General features: G+C 42.0%; 2 gene segments (V, D, J or C); both read right to left on the bottom strand.

Annotated features, from left to right (window-relative positions):
* Positions 1 to 8,651: 8,651 nt before the first annotated feature.
* LOC126060253 (immunoglobulin kappa variable 4-1-like) lies at positions 8,652 to 9,197 on the bottom strand. The segment is given in 2 exon segments: positions 8,652 to 8,926; positions 9,149 to 9,197. Coding segments are annotated over 2 exon segments (324 nt in total).
* A 6,624-nt stretch (positions 9,198 to 15,821) lies between these two features.
* Positions 15,822 to 22,627, bottom strand: part of LOC126060252 (immunoglobulin kappa variable 4-1-like) — a 188,912-nt gene continuing 182,106 nt past the window's right edge. Inside the window, 1 exon segment of the V gene segment in view lies at positions 15,822 to 16,141. Coding sequence covers positions 15,822 to 16,141 — 320 coding nt within the window.

Here is a 22,627-nt window from a genome sequence, read left to right as displayed (position 1 = left end):
ATGCAGATCAGCTCCCATAGCAAAGGCCCTGTTTATAGTATCTGAGCAGCCAGCCTGGTGTTGGAGGGGCCTATGCAAAGCAGTCAGTGAATTGAAAGCAAATTACATGGGTGATAAGTTGTAAAACTAGCCAATATACTTCAAGAGACAAATATATCATATAAAGTATAATTTTATGACTAGAAAAGACAAAGCAGGGTCATAGAAGCTCTAAAATCTCTCAAAGAAAAAAAAGAAAGAAAGCTTGTAGTCCGGTGGATTCCAACTTATGACAACCACATGTGTTACACAGTAGAGCTGCTCCATGGGGTTTTCCTGACTGTATTCTTTACAGAAGCAGACTGACAGGATTTTCTTCCACGATACCACTGGGTGTGTTCAAACTGCCAACCTTTAGGTTAGTAGCCCATCACAACTGCTTGAAACACCTAAAATCTAATGAAGAGCTTCAATTTTAATATAAAAACAATTTTAAATCAGTTCAGGTTACATAAATGTTGGACTAGTTTTCGTAAAACAATAAAAAAGATGGAAAAAACAGAAGGAAAGGGAAGAATACGGGAAATATTTGCCTCATTGTTTCATAAAAATGTATAGCTAGAAAATATCTGAGCTCTGAAGATACTTGTATCCTGAAGGATACCTAAAAGACACTGCAAGCACTTGAGATTGGATTCCGGGGCTATGGAGGGGTCAGAGAAATTGAAGACAGGCCCCGAATTTACTCGTGTTGAAAGTCTTCAGGGAGCGTATATTGAGCTAGCATCCAGGAGGGCTTACATCACAAAGGAAACATGAACCAAAGAGAAAGTGGAACCTTTCATGCCCACAGTAGATAGGACATAATAAGAGGGCTCTAGAATCATTTGTGGAAATGGAGAGGAAAAAACAAGCAGGATTTTCTTGTAAAGTTGTGATTGAATACCAAATATTCAGAGAGTTTCTTTCCAGGTATGGATGGCCTTGGTGTGCCTGGAACTCTTCAGCCTTGAAGGTGAGACTTCACCTCTCTTACTTTGTATATGTTATCAGGAGGGACCAGTCCCTGCAGGAGATCATGGGTCATAAGGTAGATGGTCAGGGAAAAAGAGAAAGATCCTCAAAGAAATGGGTTGACACAGTGGCTGCAACATTGGGCTCAAACATAGCAAAGGTTGTGAGGACGGCTCAGGACCAGGGGTGTTTCGGTTTGTTGTACACAGAGGGTCACTATCAGTCGGACCCAATGTGATGATGCAGAACAACAACATGATATGAATACAAACGTGATGCAACAGAAATAACAGAGAACAAAAGGAGTTCTGTTCATACTTCACATTTGGGCATTATACGAGTTTATTCAAAGAAACAAATGACAAACTTAACATTGTATGCAAGGTACAGAAAACAAAAATGGGGACACTTCACATCTGAAGAAGAACATGTTGAATTTCTGCAAATTAGAAATAGAGTTACCAAAATTTTAAAACTCAGCAGCAGACAGACTTCCACTTGTTGGCTAGATGGAATAAAAAGAGAAGATTTACCATCACGCATGAAACAGTCAAAAAATAATTAACTAATTAAAAATTATATTTACCAGTTAACGTACTCAGCTCCTAGTCCAAAAACAGTAACCTCAAAACAATAAAATAAAAAATAAAGCAAACAATAAACCAGGCAATCTACTTCTGAGAAATGAATCATTGAAAATGATACCATTGACGCACGTGGGGTCACCATGAGTTAGAATCAAGTCAACAGCAAATGCCTTTTCATCTTACAGAAGTGCATCACTAGGTCTTTCTTCCAAGGCCCCACAGGAGGATTCCAACTGCTAACCTTTCAGTAGTAGTCAGGCACAAAACATTAGCTCCACATCACTAGCTAAATTTTCAGTTGGGGAAGATAATCCAAGATCAAAGGTGCTCATCACTACCGTATTCCAAAAGTAAGTCAGAAAAGAGCACCTACAAGATTTTCAAAGGCATTGGGTTCTTTTTTTTTTTTTTTAGATATTTTACCACAACCCTGTGTCCTAAGACTTTCACCATCAAAGTACCTGGCGCTTGGCATAAATGTCCCCCCACCACCACCCCACCCTGGGCTCAGCCCTGCTGACCTGACCCTCATAAATGGAGCCTTTTCTGGAGGGTGGAACCTGAACAACATCACACGAGAGAGAAGCTGCAGGATGGTGACACCATCCAGAACCTCAGGCTCCTGCTCTGGTCTTTTCCAGGGGAAAAGATACTTGCAAACCTAGAGACGGAGTTTTCTCCCCAGAGTAATCGTTCCATTCAGAGCTCAAATATTAAAATGAGGCATGAAATAAATTCTACAGCAACACAGGCCTGTCCACCTATGGTAGACAGAGTTCATTTTGGCTTCATTATTTGTTCTATCCCTTATTGCACAGAATCTCTTCATCATCCCGTGTGCACGTCATTGCAGGTTCCTGCCAGGAGATGTTGGTGACACAGGCCTCACAGATCTCTCTGGAAGAGCTTCCATCACCTGAAGGGCCAGTCAGAGTCTTCTCTAAACTGACCTGAGAGGCCACTTAACCTAGACAGACTCCTAAGGCCCTGATTGACTTCACTTCCACCCACCTTGATGGGGTGCCCACCCGCTTCAGTGGCAGTGGGTCTGAGGCCGACTTCGCTCTCACCATCCTCACTGTCAGATGAAAGATAGTATAACAAACTGCTGTGTTCCAAAATCAAGATATCCTCTCAAAATAATGTGACCCCAGATATAATCCTCTTACCAGGGCAGAGGTGGGGGAAGGGTCCCACTTACTAGACACTGTCACAGAGATTGCTGTGGCTTATTTGTTTTGATCATGAAAAAAAATTGGCACGAAGTAGTCAGAAAATCAACAGCTGGGCCTTCTCTGGCTCCAAAAGAGAGCAGGCCTCCTGCCCTTCCTGCTCACTTCCTTCAAATTTGCTTTCAGCCCTCACCCTGGGAGTCACTACATGGTCATTTGCAGTCCCATCTGACCCTCTCTAACCCGCATCAACCCTGACTCCCAAATGGCTTTACTGCTGCCCCAGAACAGCACCTCCTCTCTAGGGCAAAGGCTAGGGCCACTATCCCCTGGGCATTCCTGTCCTTGGGTCCCTGATCAAGTTTATGTCAGAGAGCACATCTCAGGGTTGAGAAAGTACTAGACCCCTGCTTAGTCTTGTGTAAAAGCAATGCAGGTTATGTTTCCCAAATACATTTTCACAACAACAAGAAATCCAAATATGAAACTGAGGAAGAAAAAATAAGTTCCTTCCATCAAAAAAAAAAAAAAAGTTCTGTCTGCTCTTTCTTGTATTTTATGAGTCAGAATTTTACCTTCTTTTGAAAAGAGGTTTTTAAAAAATCTATTCTGGCTGTGTCTGCACCCCTCACATTCCCATTTCCCTACTTCTTGTTGTTAGCTGCTGTCCAGTAGATTTTATATTTAAAATTCCAAGCTTTTTCTTTATAATAATGCCCTCAGCCAAACCAAGAGTGTCATGGCCCCTCTCTGATTTCATCACATTCATCTCGAAAAACCTAAACCCTGGACACTCCACCCTCCACATACCTGCCTCCATGGCCGTAATGTGGCTGGAGAAAAACACATGATTATTCTGATTCTCTCACCACAAATTTACGCACACTACCTGAGGACAGCCCTTAATCCTGCCTCACACTGGTACTTCATTTACCTGGTTGGTTCAGTCTCCAGCCTTTCTCTTTTCTTTTCTCTTCAAGTTGTCACACCTACTTCTCAGCCTACCTTTCAGCAAATGACCTCATTTCCTGTGTCTTGGAAGAGCTTCCACTAGCTCCTCTCATGCTTCTTCTGATCCACAGGCGTCTACACTCCCATGTGTTTCCTTCCTTCCTTAATTCCTTCCTTAATTCCTTCCTTCCTTCCCTCCTTCCTCCCTCCCTCCCTCCCTCCCTCCCTCCCTCCCTCCCTCCCTCCCTCCCTCCCTCCCTCCCTCCCTCCCTCCCTCCCTCCCTTCCTTCCTTCCTTCCTTCCTTCCTTCCTTCCTTCCTTCCTTCCTTCCTTCCTTCCTTCCTTCCTTCCTTCCTTCCTTCCTTCCTTCCTTCCTTCCTTCCTTCCTTCCTTCCTTCCTTCCTTCCTTCCTTCCTTCCTTCCTTCCTTCCTTCCTTCCTTTCTATTACTGTAGATGAGCAGACAGCCCTCCTTCCTGAGACCAGGCACTCTGCACCTAAACCCCTGTCCCTTCCAAGGGTATCTCTTGGCACTCCTCACCTCTCTTTTCTAAACTATACATGTTCCCCTCACTTTAGCATCATTCCTATCAGCATGAAACAGTATTTTTTCAAAAAATTTTTTGATTTCAAATCTCCCTCCAGTTATGTCCTCTTTCACTCTTCTCCTTTACCTTAAAGCTAATTGAAACACTTGTATGTAGTCACCAGACACAAACTGTCTCTTTCCATACTCCCTTGCGCTCCCTCCCCTGAAGTTGTTAACCCCACCTTCTCATAGAAACTGCTCTACTCAAAGCCACCGAAGACTTCCACACTGACCAATCCAGTGGCCACTTTTGAGTCCTCTTACCAAATACCTCAGTGACTTTAAACACATTGATGACGCCTTCCTCCTTAATACAACCTCCTCACTGAGCTCCCAGGCATCACACTTTTTGTTTTCCGTCCACATTGCTCCTCCTCAGACTCCTTTGCTGGTTCCTCCTTGTCTCCCTTGCCTGAAAGCTCAGACCCTGGGCATCTTTTGCCCTTCATCTATGCAACACTCATTTCATTACTTATCAGATTTAATTCTTCAGTCCATATCTCTCTGCTGAACTCCAAATTCAAGTCCAATTTTCTACTTGACAGTCACATGTGGAGGTCTAGTACACAATTCAAACCTAAAATTCCTGATTTTCCTAGCCAAATCCGCTCCTCCCAAGGCCTTTCCTATCTGAATAATTGTCAACTCTGTCCTTCTACTTACTCAGAGCAAAACCTTGAAGTGACCTCTTGACTTCTCATGCTATTTGACAAAATCTTCAGGATACTGTAACTGACAGGGTTAAACTGTTCTCCCTGCTCCCATCATACCCGGGTCTGTAAGCTCCTGATGAAGCATTCTGTATAACAGCCCAATGTCCATCTTACTGGTCCTCTTCTCAAGGCCACTTCACCACCCACTGCCTCACCCCCTCCATTCAGACATGGACAATTAGCCACAAAGTTGTCCTCCCTGCTGCCATATTGCTCCCCAAATGCACTCTGATATATGGTGTCTAGTTCCTGAAATTGCCAGCATATTCTCAGCAATTTCATGAGCTCTGCATAACCTTACAACTGTCCCAGAATCCCCAAGTTTAGGGTGCTTGATTTGAGATTTGGTCTCTGAACTCCTTGCTTGGCTGGCTTGCAGTAAAGTCTGGTTTATCTTTCTCAAAGACCTGGTGTCTCTCAACTGAATTGAAGAGTCACAGGGAGCAGGACTCACCCTTGTCAGATTACAATATTGTATATTTATTTTCAAAATATGCCACTCCTCATCCCCTCCACTGCTACTACCATCACCAAAGCAATTGTCCTCTCTACCTGGATGATGGTAATGGCCAGCTAACTGATACTTCTCCTGCCCTTGTCCTCCAAAGAGTTCCTGATAAGCTACAAATCAAATCATGTCCTCTTTTGAAAACTATTCCAGTCATTATCACATCCTTTAAAATGAAAAGAAAATCCTTAAAGTAGCATACAAATCCTACAAAATGTGCCCCTTCATTATTTTTTTGTCCTTATTACCCACACTACCCTTCACAATGCTGCTTCACCAACACTGGCTTCCTTGCCTCTTTCCCAACATGCTGGTTACGTTTCTACCTCAGAAGTGTGTAATTTCATCTAACTACAACACTTTTGCCTGGAGATATTCCTATGACTCATTTTCTCACCAACATTGAGACTTTGATCAGTTCATTCCTTCTTAGTGCAGCCTTCCATCACCATCTATTGTAGAGCAATCGCACAAACACCCCAATTCTTTATCCCTCTCTGTATCCATACTACTGGTGACATGAAATTGTAGCTGCTCCTATTAGGGGATAAATGTTATTTGCCCTCTCCTTCAATATGAATTGGCAGTGTGAATTGTGTTGATAGATAACATGCAGCAAAAGAGACACTGTGCCAATATTGAACCAAGACTTCAACAGTACTTATGTGCTTTTACTTACTCTCTTGGAATTCTGCCGATTGCTATCACAACAAACTAGTTTCAGTCTGGCAAGTGTTTAAAGAAATGTGGCCAAGTCACCTCAATAGCCGCATCTGATGGCCAGGCAACTACAGACATGTGAAAGTTACCTGAGTCTTTCTAGATGAGCTAACACCCAGGTGACACACCAGAGAACTGTAAATGCATCAACTTTCCAGAAAAGATGACTCAAGACTGGTCCATATCAACAGAACTCTTTATTGGTCCAACTCACCAATAAACATGAAAGCAGTAAAAATGCTTATTGCTTTTAGCCACTGGGTTTTGTGGATGATTTATGTGGAGGGCAAGAGCTAACTGATACATCACCCTTATTCAAATTGCTACTCCTCTGTTGTGGATTGAATTGTGTCCCACAAAAATGTATGTCAAATTGGCTAGGCCATAATTTCCAGTTCTGTCTAGTTGACCAAGGTTTTTTGATCTGATGGGATTCTTCTATGTGTTATAAATCCTACATCTATGATGTTAATGAGGCAGGATTAGAGGCAGTTAAATTAAGGAGGCAGGGCTCAAACTACAGGATTAGGTTTATCTTGACTTGATCTCTTTTGAAATATAAAAGAGAGACTCAAGCAGAGAGTAGAGACTTCTATCACCAAGAGTGAAGAGCCCGGAGGGGATCTCGTTCTTTGGACTGGGTGTCCCTGTGCTGAGAAGCTCCTAGACCAGGGGAAGATTGATAACAAAGACCTTTCTCCAGAGCTGACAGAGAGAGAAAGCCTTCTACTAGAGATGGCATTCTTAATTGGGTCTTCTATCCTCCTAGACTGTGAGAGAATAAACTTCACTTCAGTAAACCCATCTCCTTGTGTTATTTCAGTTATAGCGGCACTAGATAACTAAGACAACATTTTACACCAGCAAGCTCTTATTCCTTCCCCCTCTTTATTTTTCTTTGTTCCAGTTATAAAATTACTTTGAAAATTTTTTCTTATCCATGTTTTTAATTTCCATCTTCCCCAACTAGGATGAAAGCAATGTATCTGAGTATGACACATAGTAAGCTCTCGATTAATATATCTTGAGGGAATAAATGACATGGAAATTTTAACACCCATTCTTTGAAAATATTTCTAATTGTTAGAGAAAAGGTGCTGTTATGTACATCAGAATGTTCACAGCATACTGATCAAGTTTTTTTCAGATCACTCTGATTCCAAATTTTATCAATACATGTATTTCAGAAGGAGATACAGAAGTAACACTAGAATAGCTGGAGTTTTTGTATTATTACACTGAGATGAGAATGTTAATTAAATGTTGTCAGAAGGATTCAACTATAGTTGAACAAAGAAACTTGGGTGGCAGCAGTGGTTCAGTGGTAGAATTCTCGCCTCCATGCAGGAGACCTGGGTTTGATGCCCAGCCAGTGCTCCTCAAACACAGGCACTACTCCTCTGTCAGTGGAGGCTTCCATATTGCTATGATGTTGAACAGATTTTAGGGAAACTTCCAGACTAAGACCAACTAGGAAGAAAGGCCTGGAGAACAACACAGAAAAATCAGCCAGTGACAACCTTATGAATCACCATGACCTGATCCCATTCTGCATGAAATCACCGTTGTTCTAGGAACCACAGCAGCTAACAACAAAAAAGAACCATGATTTCCTTCAATTAGCAAGTTAGACTGGGGTGCCCAGGGGGTAAACTTAAAGTTCTCAGCTAATGAAAAGAGATGTGGGAATAATATCACATTTTTATAGAGTGAGAGGTTTAATGAACTAGACACTTGCTTTTGAAAGAATGAAAACCACTGATAGAAATGGAGAGAAGAGAAAGGTCAATAAAAAAGGAGGTAGAACATAAAAAAAAAGCATCTGTGGCATTGACTAGAAAGGTCTGGCCAAAAAGGGGACCTGTTGAAGGAAAAAGCAAGAGAGGAATACTACCTTCTATGGGGGAGGTTCAGAATATGAAGGGTTAAAGATTTAATCTTGGTAAAGTCAAGAGTTAAGGAGTAATTACAGAGAAAGAAAAAGCCAGGGAGACAAGGAATTAAATTGGGAATATTCCAGAGTCAAGATGGCACAAGGAAGAGAAAATTCATCTTTCAGAATGTAAAATTCACTGAATATTTCTCCAGATGAGTCTTGCGATCTAGCCATGTGAAGCATGCAGGTTTCTGTACTATGAAAATTCCTGACATGACAAAGGCTATAAGAAAGGTTTACAGCATTTTTCTACAGTAATGTCTCAGAAAAAGGAGTTTAGAAAAGTCTGTGGCTCTTACTTGCCTGAAGAGCCCAAGGAATTAGTCAGGAGATGAGGCTTCTGGGGCAGATAGAGGAAGTGCGCATGTTCAGGACTGTGCGGGAAGGAAGCAGCAGGTGCACTGAAGAGTCACAGGCCTGCAGCCCTGGTGAGGAGGCTTGTGTTCTAGGCTGAAGCCCTGTGAGAGGGTAGCCATAATGTCGCTAACAGTAATAGTCTGCCACATCTTCAGCTTGGAGGATGCTGATGGTGAGAGTGAAATCTGTCCTAGATCTAATGCCACTAAACCCATCAGGGATCTCAGATGCCCAGTTGGATGCCAAGGAGATGAGAAGCTTAGGAGGCTCTCCTGGTTTCTGCTGGTATGAGGCTAAGGCGGTGCTAACAATCTGGCTGGACTTGTTCTGTTGGTGACCGTTTCTCCGGGAGACACAGTCAGGAAGACAGGAGGCTGGGTTATCATAGTCTCCAGTGACACCTGCAATCAGAGAAGACAATTACCATACATACATGTATACACACACTTTTTCATAGGTACATTAAAATATACCATTTTAGATGTGCATTTTAGTGGGATACATTTCACACATAATTGAGTCAATTTTGGAAATGGCCATCATTTCCCACTATGCCTTAATATCATTGTTTCGCTCTACGAAGATACTTCTCTCAAGGGATTGAGGCACTTTTTACTTCTCACCAGAGACCCAGAGCAACAGCGACATGAGTGCAGGAGTCTGTAACACCATCTTGCTGCCTCCACCTGCCTGATAAAAATCAGCACACGTTGCAAAGCCCCCATTTACATAATCTGAGCAGCCAGGCTGGGCCTGGAGGGTCTATACAAAGCCATCATTGAACGTGGAAGCAAACTACGTGGACAGAAAAAATAAGCAGGATTTCCTTGGAAAGTTGCATCTGAAAGTCCATGTTCCAAGGAATTTAACTCCAAGTGTGTATGGTCTGTGTGTGTCTGGATGTCTCCAACCTTGAAATTAGTTTAAGATAGCACAAGTGATAGAACCAAAAAATGAAAGCTGCTCTGTAAGAGGGCACACCCATTATAAATACACAGAACACTTCACAAATAATTTTTTAAAGACTGATACCACCAAGAATTCAGACATTCTTGATATCCAAGAAAATAAGATAACTAGGATATGAATATGAACATGATGAATGTGAAATAACAGAGAACAAAAGAAGTCCTCCTTACACTTTAGATTTGGGAGTTTTTATAAAGAAGTAAATGACAACCTTTACATTCCATGCAAGGAACAGAAAACTATAAGCAGGGGTAGTAGAGATATTAAAATTTTTTTTCTAGAAATTAGATATACAATACACTTCTGTCAGTTTGTCATACGGTAGTGACTTGCATGTTGCTCTGATGCTGGAAACTATGCTGCCAATATAATAGCACCAGCAGGGTCACCACAGTGGGCAGGTTTCAGCTGAGATTCCAGACTAAGACAGACTAGAAAAAGGACCTGGTGGTCTGCTTCTGAAAGAATTAGCCAGTGAAATCTTATTAATAGCAACAGAACAATATCTGTTAAGTAGTGCCAGAAGATGAGTCCCTTAGGTTGAAAGACACGCAAAGGAGGGCTGGGGAAGAGCTGCTTCTTTGCAGTAGAGTTGACCTTAATGAAACAAATGGAGTCAAGTTCTTAGGACATTCATGTGCTGATGTGGCATGACTCAAAATGAGAAGAAACAGCTCAATATATCCATTAATAATCTAAATGTAGAATGTACAAAATATGAGTCTAGGAAAATGAACAGTGTCAAAAATGAAATAGGATGCATAAACATCAATATTTTCGTCATTGGTCCACTGAAATGGGCGGGCACTGGTCATTTTGAATCAGAAAGCCATATGGTCTAGTATGCAGGAAATGATAACTTGAAGAGGAATGGCATTGCATTCATCATCAAAAAAAACAAAACAAAGTACAATGCTGTCAATGATAGACTAACATCCAGTCATATAAAGGAAGACCAGTTAATACGACTATTACTCAAAGTTACCAACAAACTACTAAGGTCAAAAATGAAGAAATACAAGATTTTTACCAACTTCTGCAGTCTGAAATTGATCGAATATGCAATCAGGATGCACTGATAATTACTGGTGATTGGAATGCAAAAGTTGAAAAAAAAAAAAAAGAAGGATCAGTGTTTGGAAAATACGGCCTTGGTGATAGAAATGTTGCCCGAGACTGCAGGATTGAATATTGCAAGACTAAAGACTTCTTCATTGCAAATACCTTTTTCCACCAATATAAATGGGGACTATACACATGGACCCCACAAGATAGAATACACAGAAATCAAATCAACTACATCTGTGAAAAGAGATGATGGAAAAGCTCAATATCATAAGTCAGAACAAGGTCAGGGGCTGAGTGTAAATCAGACCATCAGTTACTCATATGCAAGTTCAAGTAGAAACTGAAGAATATTAGAACAAGTACTTGAAAGCCAAAATACGACCTTGAGTATATCCCACCTGAATTTAGAGACCATCTCGGGAACAGAGTTGACATGTTGAACACTAATGACCAAAAACCAGCCGAGTTGTTGAATAACATCAAGGACATCATACATGAAGGAAACGAGAGGTCATGAAGAAGACAGGAGGGGAAGGAAAGACCTAAATGGATGTCAGAAGAGACTCTGAGAATTGCTCTTGAATGTCAAGGAGCTAAACCAAAAGGAAAAAATGATGAAGTAAAAGAGCTAAACAGAAGTTTTTGAAGGGCAGCTCGAGAAGACAAAGTAAAGTATTATGATGACGTGCAAAGATCTGGAGATAGAAAATCAAGAGGGAAGGACATGCTCAGCATTTCTCAGGCTGAAAGAACTGAAGAAAAAACTCAAGTCTCAAGTTGCAATATTGAGGGATTCTATTTTTTTTTTTATGAGGACAATACTAAAGAACACATGAAGCATCAAAGAAGATGGAAGGAATACACAGAGTAACTATACCAAAAAGAATAGGTCAACGTTCAAACATTTGAGGTGGTAACATATGATCAGGAACTGATAGCAATGAAGGAAGAAGTCCAAGCTGCACTGAAAGCATTGGGGAAAAAGAAGGCCTTCGGAATTGATCCAATACCAATTGAGGTGTTTCAACAAACAGGTGCAATGCTGGAAGTTGTCAGTCGTCTATGCCAAGGAACTTGGAAAACAGGTCCGTGGCCAACAGACCAGAAAATTTCCGTATTTATGCCTATTCCCATGAAAGGTAATCCAACCAGGTGTAGAAATTATTGAACAATATTCATTCAAAAGTGGCTACAGCAGTATATTGACAAGGAACTGTCAGAAATGCAAGCCAGATTCAGAAAACAATATGGAAAAAGGGATATCATTGCTAATGTCAGATGGATCTTGGCTGAAAGCAGATAATATCAGACTATGCAAAGGCATTCAACTGTGTGGTTTGTAACAAATTATGGATAACAATTGGGAAGAATGGGAATTCTAGAACACCTAAATGTTGTTGGACCTGTACATAGATCAAGAGGCAGTCATTCAAACAGAATAAAGAGATACTGCATGGTTTACAGAAAATGTGGTAGCTTAGTGGTTAAGTGCTACGGCTGCTAACCAAAGGATTGGCAGTTCGAATCCACCAGACATTCCTTGGAAACTCTATGGGGCAGTTCTACCCTGTCGTATAGGGTCGCTATGAGGCAGAATCGACTGGAGGGTACTGGCTTTTTTTTTTTTGGCATGATTTTCAGACAAAAAAATGTCTGTGTCATGGTTGTATCCTTTCACCATGCTTATTCAGTCTATATGCTGAGCAAATAGTTTGAGAAGATGGATTATATGAAGAAGAATGAGGAATCAGGATTGGAGGAAGACTCATGAGCAACCTGCATGATGCAGATGAAAATGAAGGGGACTTGAAGCATTTACTGGTGAAGATCAAGGACCACAGCCTTCAGTACAGGTTTACATACACTTCAACATAAAGGAAACAAAAACCCTCACTACTGGGCCAATAAGTAACATCATGATAAATGGAGAAAATACTGAAATTGTCATGGATTTCTTTTTCCTTGGATCCACAGTCAATGCCCACAGAAACAGCATTCAAGAAATCAAAGGATGCATTGCACTGGGCAATTTGGCTGCAAAAGGCCTCTTTAAAGTGTTAAAAACTAAAGATGTCACTTTAAAGACTGATACGCATCGAACCAAGCCATGATGTTTTCAGTCACTTCTTTTACATGTGAACGTTGGGCAAAGAATAAGGAAGACTCAAGAAGAATTGACATCTTTGAACTATTGTGTTGGCAAAGAATATTGAACCCACCGTGGACATCCAGAAGAAGGAACAAATTTGTCTTGGAAGAAGTACAGCCAGAGTGATCCTTAGGAGGCAGGATGGTGAAACTTCGTCTCACATACGTTGGATAAGTTATCAGGAGGGATCAGTCCCTGCAGAAGGACATTATGCTTAGTAAAGAAGAGGGTCAACAAAAAAAGAGAAAGACCCTCAACGAGATGGATTGACTCAGTGCTTGCAATGATGGGCTCAAATAACAAAAATTGTGAGGATGGCCCGGGCCTGGGCAGTGTTTCATCATATTGTTCATAGGGTCACTAAGGGTCAGAAGTGACTGGACAGCACCTAACAATAACAGCAACAAAAATGAACAAGACACTATTGAAATTTCTTTTTTTGCAACTCCAAAAATTAGAAAGGTAAAATGATTAGTATAAAAATTAATATTCAAGGGGAAAAATTTCGATGAAGATCTAACACTGTCAAATATTCAAATATGTTCTTATCAGTCAGGGATTTTGATTGCAAACAAGAGAAACCAACCAAGTCTAAACTAAGCAGAAAATGAATTGATTACTGACTGACATGCAGATTTGACTGAAACTCTACAGAACATGGTGTACAAAATGTACTTGAAACCAGCTGGCAAAAACACAGTTCACGATAAAGTAGAGAAAGAAGTTGTATATGATCCCACCACCACCACATGTGGACTGGATCCACCACCACTGGACACCAGTGATGGTATACTGGATACTGGAAGCCTCTGCTACCATTCTGTTTGCAAACGTTTTTGACTCTGAATTGAGCATTAGTACCATTTCCTCATGAACAGTTTCAATAAGTGCTCTTCAAGAATATATTTCCATTCGCAGAAAGTATAATCAACCAAAACCAAACCCATTACCACTGACTTGATTCCAATTCATAGCAACCACATGTGTTACAGAGCAGCCCTGAGCTGCAAAGGGTTTTCTGTGCTGTAACCTTCATGGAAACAGACCACTAAGCCTTTCTTCTGGGGCTCCACTGGGTGCGTTCCAAGTGTCAACCTTTAGGTTAGTAGCTGAGGGCAAACTATTTGCACCACTTAGGGACCTACAGCAAGCGTAACAGGAAAACTAAAATATAACTATTTTCATCAGAGAATCCACAAAAAGAGTATATGTCATATTCAAGTAGTACTGCCCTATTCAAAATGTAAGAAAAGCAGTACAAGTTTATTAATCACAATCCTGTGATCTAAGAAGTTCACCATTACTCTCCAAGGGTCTTTGCATAAATGTCCCCTTGCCATACCCCACCCTGACCTCACACCTGTTGACCTGAACCTCATAAAAAGCTATGAAGGATAGAAACTGTTGAACCAGTGTGTTTTCTTGGGCATATTCTCAACAACAACAATAACAAAATGAAACCCTTTCCCACTGAGTCAATTCCAACTCATAGTGGCCTATAGGACAGGGTAGAACTGCCCCATAGAGTTTCCAAGGTGCAGCCAGTAGATTCGAACTGCTGACCTTTTGGTTAGCAAACATAGCTCTTAGCCATTGTGCAACCAGGGCTCCTACAACCAAATAAAAAATTGAAAAAAAATAAAGCTATGAAAGAGAATTTCTTGGGGGATGGAATCTGAGCAACATCACACAAAGAGAAGCTGCAGGACAGGCGCCACCCAGATGCTAGGCTACTGCTCTACTATGTTCCAGGTGAGACAAAACCTAGACGTGGAGTTTTCTCTCCACGGTGATCCTCCTATTCAGATAGGTCTACGATTTGAAAAGGGTTATGAAATAAGTGTTACAAGCCACACAGTCCTGTCCAATTGTCTCAGTTAGAGACTATTTTGGTTTGATTTCCCTTCTATCCCTGCTTGCACAGTATCTCTGGATCATCCTCGGGTGCCTGTCCTTTTAGGTCCCAGGGGGCAGATCCTGCTCACTAGGTGCCAGAATCTCTGCTGTCTCCCAGGAGAGAAAGTCTCCATTAGCTGCAGGGCCAGTCGGAGTCTCCTCTACACTGACTGGGAACACTACTTAGGCTGGCATCAGCATAAACCTGAGGAGGGACCTACAGGCCTCATTCACCTCACTTCCCTTATGCATGTTGTTGTGATGCTGAAGAGGTCCAGCAGCACTTTCAGACTAATAGAGACTAGAGAGAAAGGCCTGGTTATCTATTTCTGAAAAATCAGCCAGTGTTGACAGAAGTCAGACCTTATTTTTCCTTGGGCTGTCATGACTCAGGGGCTGATAAGATGGCAACTAACAACATGAAAGAACCATGATTTCCTTCAGTCACTAAATTAATCTTGGGCGCCCAAGGGATTAATTTAAAGAGGAACTGAGAACTAATGAAAATAGAACATGGGAAAGCTGTCACGTGTTTCTAGGGTGATAGGGTTAATGAGTTAGAGACTAGCCCTTGAAAGAATGAGTGCCACTGAAAGACATGGAGAGGGGAGAAAAGGGCGGTGAAATAGGAGCTTAGAGCAGGAAAACACTTTCATTGACATTGGCCAGGATGGCTTGGCTGGAAAACAGGATCCACAGAAGGAAAAAAGTAAGAGAGGAAGATTACCTTCGGTGAGGGACATTTTAAATATGAAGGATCCAGGTATAATATTGGGTTAGAGTTGTGAGGGTTGATTGCAGAAAAAGTAAAAAGTCCCGAAAATAAGGAATTAAAATGAGAACTTTCTAGAGTCAAGAAGGCACAATGAAGAGAGAACTGATCTTTCAGGGTAGAAAACTCACTAGACCCTTTCCCAAATCAGTCATGTGACCTATCCATGTGAAACAAGGAGGTTCCTGTGATATGAAAACTGAAAAAGCCTAGAAGGGATTTTTACAGCATTCTTTTTGTATATTTTACCACAAAAGGGGATCCAGAAGAAGCCACATCCCTTAATTTTCCCCTGGAACCTGCAAATACTATGAGGAATTCGTCAGGAGATGTGGCCTTTGGGGCAGACAGAGGAAGCATACATGTTCAGGGCTGAGCAGAAAGGAAGCAGCTGGTGCAGTGAAGACTCACTGGCCTGTAGCCCTCGGGAGGAGGTTTGTGTTCAAGGCTGAAGCACTGTGGGAGCTTGATAACTATAATCTTGCTGACAGTAATAAACTGCGGCGTCTTCAGCCTGGAAGTTGCTGATGGTGAGAGTGAAGTCTGTCCCTGACCCACTGCCACTGAACCGGTCAGGGGCCCCAGATGCCCGGCTGGATGCAGCATAGATAAGCAGCTTAGGAGCCTGTCCTGGCTTCTGCTGGTACCAGGATAAGTAGCTGCTCACACTCTGGCTGGCCTTGCAGTTGATGGTGACCGTTTCTCCTTGAGACTTAGCCAGAGAGGCTGGAGACTGGGTCAGCACAATGTCTGCACTGGCACCTGCAATCAGAGCAGGCAATTACCATGCACACATATGTACACACAAATTTTTTGGAAATACATTAAAATATACCATTTATACCACAACATCTAGTGATATTACATATCAGCAAATAATTGGTTCCATTTTGCAAATAACTGTCATTTCCCACTCTATGTAAAAATCATTTTTCAACTCTAGAAAGATACTACTCTAGAGAGATTGAAACACTTTTCATTTCTCGCCAGAGGCCCAGAGCAACAGGGACATGAGGACCAGAGTGTGTGGCACCATCTTGCTGCCCCTGCCTGCCTGATGCAGATCAGCTCCCATAGCAAAGGCCCTGTTTATAGTATCTGAGCAGCCAGCCTGGAGTTGGAGGGGCCTATGCAAAGCAGTCAGTGAGTTGAAAGCAAATTACATGGGCTATAGGTTGTGAAACTAGCCAATGTACTTCAAGAGCCAAATATATCACATAAAGTATAATTTTATGACTAGAAAAGACAAAGCAGGGTCATAGAAGCTCTAATATCTAAGACAAAACAAAAGAAAACTTGCAGTCCAGCGGATTCCAACTCATGACAACCACATGTTTTACACAGTAGAGCTGCTCCATAGGGTTTTCTTGCCTGTGTTCCTTATAGAAGCAGACTGACAGGTTTTTTTTCCAGGGTACCACTCGGTGTGTTCAAACTGCCAACCTTCAAGTTAGCAGCCCATCACAACTGCTTGAAGCACCCAAGATCTAATGAAGAGCTTTAATTTTACTTAAAAACAATTTTAAATGGGTTCAGGTTCCATAAATTTTGGACTACTTTCCCCAAATCAACAGTTTCGTAAAACAAGAAAAAATGCTGGGGGGAAAAAAAAAACAAGGAAAGGGAAGAATATGGGAAATTTTTGCCTCAATGTTTCATAAAACTTATAGGTAGAAAATTTCTGAGCTCCGATGATACTTGTATCCTGAAGGATACCTAAAAGACATTGCAAGCACTTGAGATTGGATTCCAGGGCAAGAGAAATGGAAGGCAGGCCTTGAATTACTCCTATTGAAAGTCCTCAGGGAGCCTATATCGAGCTAGGGCCCAGGAGGGCTTAGATCACAAAGGAAGTGTGAACCAAAGAGAAAGTGGGACCTATCATGCCCACAGGGGGTAGCGCCTGATAAGAGGGCTCTGGAATCATTTGTGGAAATGGAGAGATAGAAAACAAGCAGGATTTCCTTGCAAAGTTGTGATTGAATGCCAACTCTTCAAAGAGTTTCTTTCCAGTTATGGATGGCCTCGGTGGGCGGGAACTCTTCAGCCTTGAAGGTGAGACTTCCTCTCTCTTACTTTGGATATATTATCAGAAGGGACCAGTCCCTGCAGGAGATCATGTGTCATAAAGCAGAGGGTCAGCAAAAAAGAGAAAGAGCCTCTAAGAAATGGATTGACATAAATAAACGCTACAGCAACACAGGCCTGTCCACCTATCACAGTTAGACTATTTTGGCTTCATTGTTTCTTGTGTCCCTGATTGCACAGAATCTCTGCGTCCTCCTGTGTGACTGTCCTTGCAGGTTCCTGCCAGCAGATGGCGGTGACACAGGATTCTCAAGTTTCTCTGGAAGAGCTTCCATCAGCTGAAGGGCCAGTCAGAGTCTTCTCTACACTGACCTGAGAGGCCACTTAACCTGGACAGACCCCAAAGGCCCTCACTGACTTCACTTCCACCTGCGTTGATGGGGTGCCTGCCCGCTTCAGTGGCGGTGGTCTGAGGCCAACTGCACTCTCACCTTCCTCACCATCAGATCAAAGATAGTACAACAAACTGCTGTTTTCCAAAATCAAGATAATCCTCTCATAATAATGTGACCCCAGATATAAACCCCTTACCAGGGCAGAGGTGGGGGAAGGTCCCACTTACTAGACACTGTCACAGAGACTACTGTCATTTATTTGTTTTGATCATGCAAAAAAGTTGGCATAAAATAGTCCAAAAATACACAGCTGGGCCTCCTCTGGCTCAGTAGACAGCAGGCCTCCTGCCCTTCCTGCTCACTTTCTTTACATCTGCTCTCAGCCCTCAATCTAGGCGTCACTACGTGGCCATTTGCAGTCCCATCTGACTCTCTCTAACCGAACCTCAACCCTGACTCCCAAATGCCTTTATTGCTGCCCCGGAACAGCAGCTCCTCTTTAGGCCAAAGGCTAGAGCCGCTATCCCCTGAGCATTCCTGTCCCTGTTTCTCTGCTGAAGTTTATGCCAGAGACAACATCTCAGGAATGAGAAAGTACTAGATCCTTGCTTGCCCTAACATAAAAGCAATGCAGGTTATGTCTTCCCAAATGCATTTTAACAGCAACTAAAAAAATCCAAATATGAAACTGAGGAAGAGGAAATAAGTTCCTTCCATCGAGAAAAAAAAATGTAGTGTCTTCTCTTTCTTGTATTTTATGAGTCAGAATTTTACCTTTTTCTGAAAAGAAGTTTTTAAGACATCTATTTTGGCTGTCTCTGCACCCCTCACATTCCCATTTCCCTACTTCTTGTTGTTAGCTGCCATCCAGGCGATTTGAAATTCTAAGCTTCTCCTTAATAATTATGTCCTCACCCAAACCAAGAATGCCATGGCCCCTCCCTTATTTCATCACACTCATCTTGCAAAACCTAAACCCTAGGAAAAACTCCACCACCCACATTAACAGCCTCCATGATCCTAATATGGCAGGAGAAAGACATAATTATTCTGATTCATCTCACCATAAATTTATGCACACTACTTCAGGACAGCCATTAATCCTGCCTCACAGTCCTACTTCATTGACCTGGTTCATTCAGTCTCCACCCTTTGTCTTTTCTTTTCTCTTCAAGTTTTAACACCTACTTCTCATCCTGCCTTTCATCAATTGACCTCATTTCCTGTTTCTTGGACGAGCTTCCACTAGCTCCTCTCAAGCATCTTCTGACCCACAGGCGTCTACACCCCCATGAGCTGCCTTCCTTCCTTCTTTCCTTCCTATTACTGTAGACCAGCAGGCAGCCCTCCTACCTGAGGCCAGGCCCTCTGCTCCTATACCCCTATCCCTCCAAGGGCATCTTGGCATTTCTCACTTCTCTTTTCTGAGTTAGCCATGTTCCCCTCACTTTGGCATCATTTCTGTCAGCATGAAACGTCATTTTTAAAAACTTGCTTTGTTTTGCGCCCCCCTCCAGTTATGTCCTGTTTCTCTCTTCTCCTTTACCTTAAAGCTCATTGAAAGACTTCTATGTAATCACCAGCCCAAACCCTTTCTTTTCATACTCCCTAAATCATGTGCTCTCCTGCATCCTTTCTATCACCAAGGCCGTATTTTCCAAATACCGATCCTTCTTTTTTTCCCAAATTTCACATTCCAATCACCAGTAATAATCAGTGCATCTGATTGCCTGTTAGATCAATTTCATACTTCAGATTTAGGTTAAAATCTTGTATTTCTTCATCTTTGGCCTTAGCAGTTGGTGCGTAAATTTGAGTAATACTTGTGTTAACTCATCTTACTTGTAGGCCTGTAGAAGTTATTTATGTCACTGTCAGTGTTGTAGTTCAGGATAGATTTTGAAATACTCTTTTTGATGATAAATGCATCGCCATTCTTCTTCAAGTTATCATTCCCGGCATAGTAGACCGTATCATTTTCCAACTCAAAATGACCAATACCAGTCCATTTCAGCTGACTAATGCCTAGGATATTGATCTTTATGCATTCTATTTCATTTTTCACAATTTCTCATTTTCCTAGACTCATACTTTGGACATTCTACATTTCAGTTATTAATGGATGTTTTCAGCTGTTTCTTCTCATTTTGAGTCATGCCACATCACCACATCCGTGTCCCAAAAGCTTGACTCCATGCATATCGTTAAGGTCAACTCTAAGGAGGCAGCTCTTCCCCAGTCGTCTTTTGAGTGCCTTCCAGCCTGAGGGCCTCATCTTCTGGCACTGTAACAGGCATTGTTCTGCTGCTATTAATAAGATTTTCACTGGCTAATTCTTTCAGAAGCAGACCACCAAGTCCTTCTTCCTAGTCTGTCTTAGTCTGGAAGCTCAGCTGAAATCTGTCCACTGTGGTGACCCTGCTTGTATTTGTATATCGGCAGCATAGCTACCAGCATCACAGCAATATGCAAGCCCCCACAGTATGACAAACTGACAGACGTGAATTCTGTATCTAATTTCTGGAAAATTTTTTTTTTTTTCGGATCTGTAGTACCCTGCTTTTAGTTTTCTGTGCCTTGTATGCAGTGTAAAGTTTCTCATTTATTTCTTTAAATAAACTGACATAGCTCCCTAATCTAAAGGGTGAGAATGCCTTTTGTCCTCTGTTATTTCAGTCGCTTCAGATTTATATTCGTATCCTAGTTATCTTATTTCTTTGGATGTCAAGGATCTCTGACTTCTCGGTGGTATCAGTCTTTGAAAAATTATTTGTGAGGCGTCCTGAGGATTTATGATGGGTGTGCCCTCTTCCAGAGCAGCTTCAGCATGTTGGTTCCATCAGTTGAGCGATCTTAAACTAATTTCATGTTTGGAGAGCTCCAGACACACCTAGGTCATAGACACCTGGAGTGAAACTCCTTGGAAGGTTGACTTTCAGACACAACTTGCCAAGGAAATCTTGCTTATTTTTTCCCGTCCATTTCCACAATGCCCCTAGAGCCCTTTGATCGTTTTCTAGGAGCTGTGGGAAGGATAGGTTTGCTTTCTTTACTTCACACTGACTTTGGGATTATAGTCCTTCTCCCTTGGCTCTAGCACAACATACGGTCCCTCAGGACTCCCCAGATGGGTAATTTCGGGGCCTGTCTTCTATTTCTCTGTATCTTACATACCCTAGAATTAAATTTTTAGTGTATGCAGTGACCTTAAACTGTCCTTCAGGATACAATGTGGCTTTAGAGCTCAGACATTTTCTGGCCATAAATTTTTATCAAAAAGTGAACCAAAAGTTCTCCATTGTCATCTCTTCTTTACTCTTCTTTCTCTCTTTCATATATTTCCATCATTTTGTATTATTTCACCAGGATTGTAGAAACCAGGGAACTAGCCCATCATTTATGGACCCTGAACCCATTTCATTTTTTTTTTTCCCTTATTTTAAATAGATGCTCTTCTGAAGAGAAGCTAATGTTTGTAGTTTTAGAGCTTCTTAGTTGATATTAGGGCTTCTAAGTTGACTACTTTGTCTTTTCTAGTCATTGGCTCTTGATTTACTTTGGTTACTTTCACAACCCACTGCTGACGTACTTTGCCTCCACATTCAATGATGGCTTTGCATAGACCCTCCAGGCCCGGTCTGGCTGCTTAGATTTTATAAATGGGGACTTTGCAATGTGAGCTGATCTTTATCAGGCAGGTGGGCCCAGCAAGATGATGTTACAGGCTCCTGTCCTCATGTCCCTCTTGCTCTGGGTCTCTGGTGAGAAATAAAAAGTGGTTTAATCCCTTTAGAGAAGTATCTTGTAGAGCTGAAAAATGATTTTAGGATGCAGTGGTAAATAATGGGTCAATTATGTGTGACATCTATGCCACTAAAATGCACATTTAAAAAGATATGCTTTAATGTGCCTATGAAAAAGTGTGTGTATATATGTATGTATGGTAATTGTCTTTTCTGATTGCAGGTGTCAGTGGGGAAATCTTGATAACAGTCTTCTGTCTCCTTGACTGTGTGTCCATGAGGAAAGGTCACCATCAGTACAAGTCCAGTCAGACTGTGAGCAGTGGTACTGGCAGGAAGCAGTACAGGCTCCTAAGCTGCTTATCTCCTTTGCATCCCACTAGGCATCCGAGATCCCTGACCTGCGTCGTGGCAGTGGGTCTGGGGCAGACTTCACTCTCACCATCAGCAGCCTCTAGGCTGAGGATAAGGCAGATTATTGCTGTTAGCAACATTATGGCTGCCCTCTCACAGTACTTCAGCCTGGAACACAAGCCTCCTCCCAGGGCTGGAGGCCTGTGAGTCTTCACCGACTCAGCTGCTTCCTTCCTCCACAGTCCTGAACACGCACACTTCCTCTATCTGCCCCAGAAGTCTCATCTCCTAGGCATGGAGCTTTCTCTCCAGAGTGTTCCTCCTATTCAAATAGGTCTACATTTTGAAATGAAATATCAAATAAATGTTACAAGCCAACCAGGCCTGTTCACTTGTCCCAGTTAGAGACCACTGGTATGATTTCCCTTCTATCCCTGATGGCACATATTTCTGGATCATCCTCATGTGTCTGTCATTTTAGGTTCCAGTGGGCAGATCCTGCTGAGTAGGTGCCAGAATCTCTGCTGTCCCCCAGAAGAGAAAGTCTCCATTAGCTGCAGGGCCAGGGAGAGTCTCGTCTACACAGACTGGAAACACTACTTGAGATGTCATCAGCATAAACCTGAGGAGGGACCTACAGGCCTCATTTACCACATTTCATCTATGCATGTTCTTTGGATGCTAAACAGGTTTCAGTAGCACTTGCAGACTAATACAGACTAGAAAGA

Source organism: Elephas maximus, chromosome 17 (genome assembly GCF_024166365.1).
Source record: "Elephas maximus indicus isolate mEleMax1 chromosome 17, mEleMax1 primary haplotype, whole genome shotgun sequence".
Taxonomy (NCBI): Eukaryota; Metazoa; Chordata; class Mammalia; order Proboscidea; family Elephantidae; genus Elephas; species Elephas maximus.
This window is presented reverse-complemented; position numbering and strand designations above follow the sequence as displayed.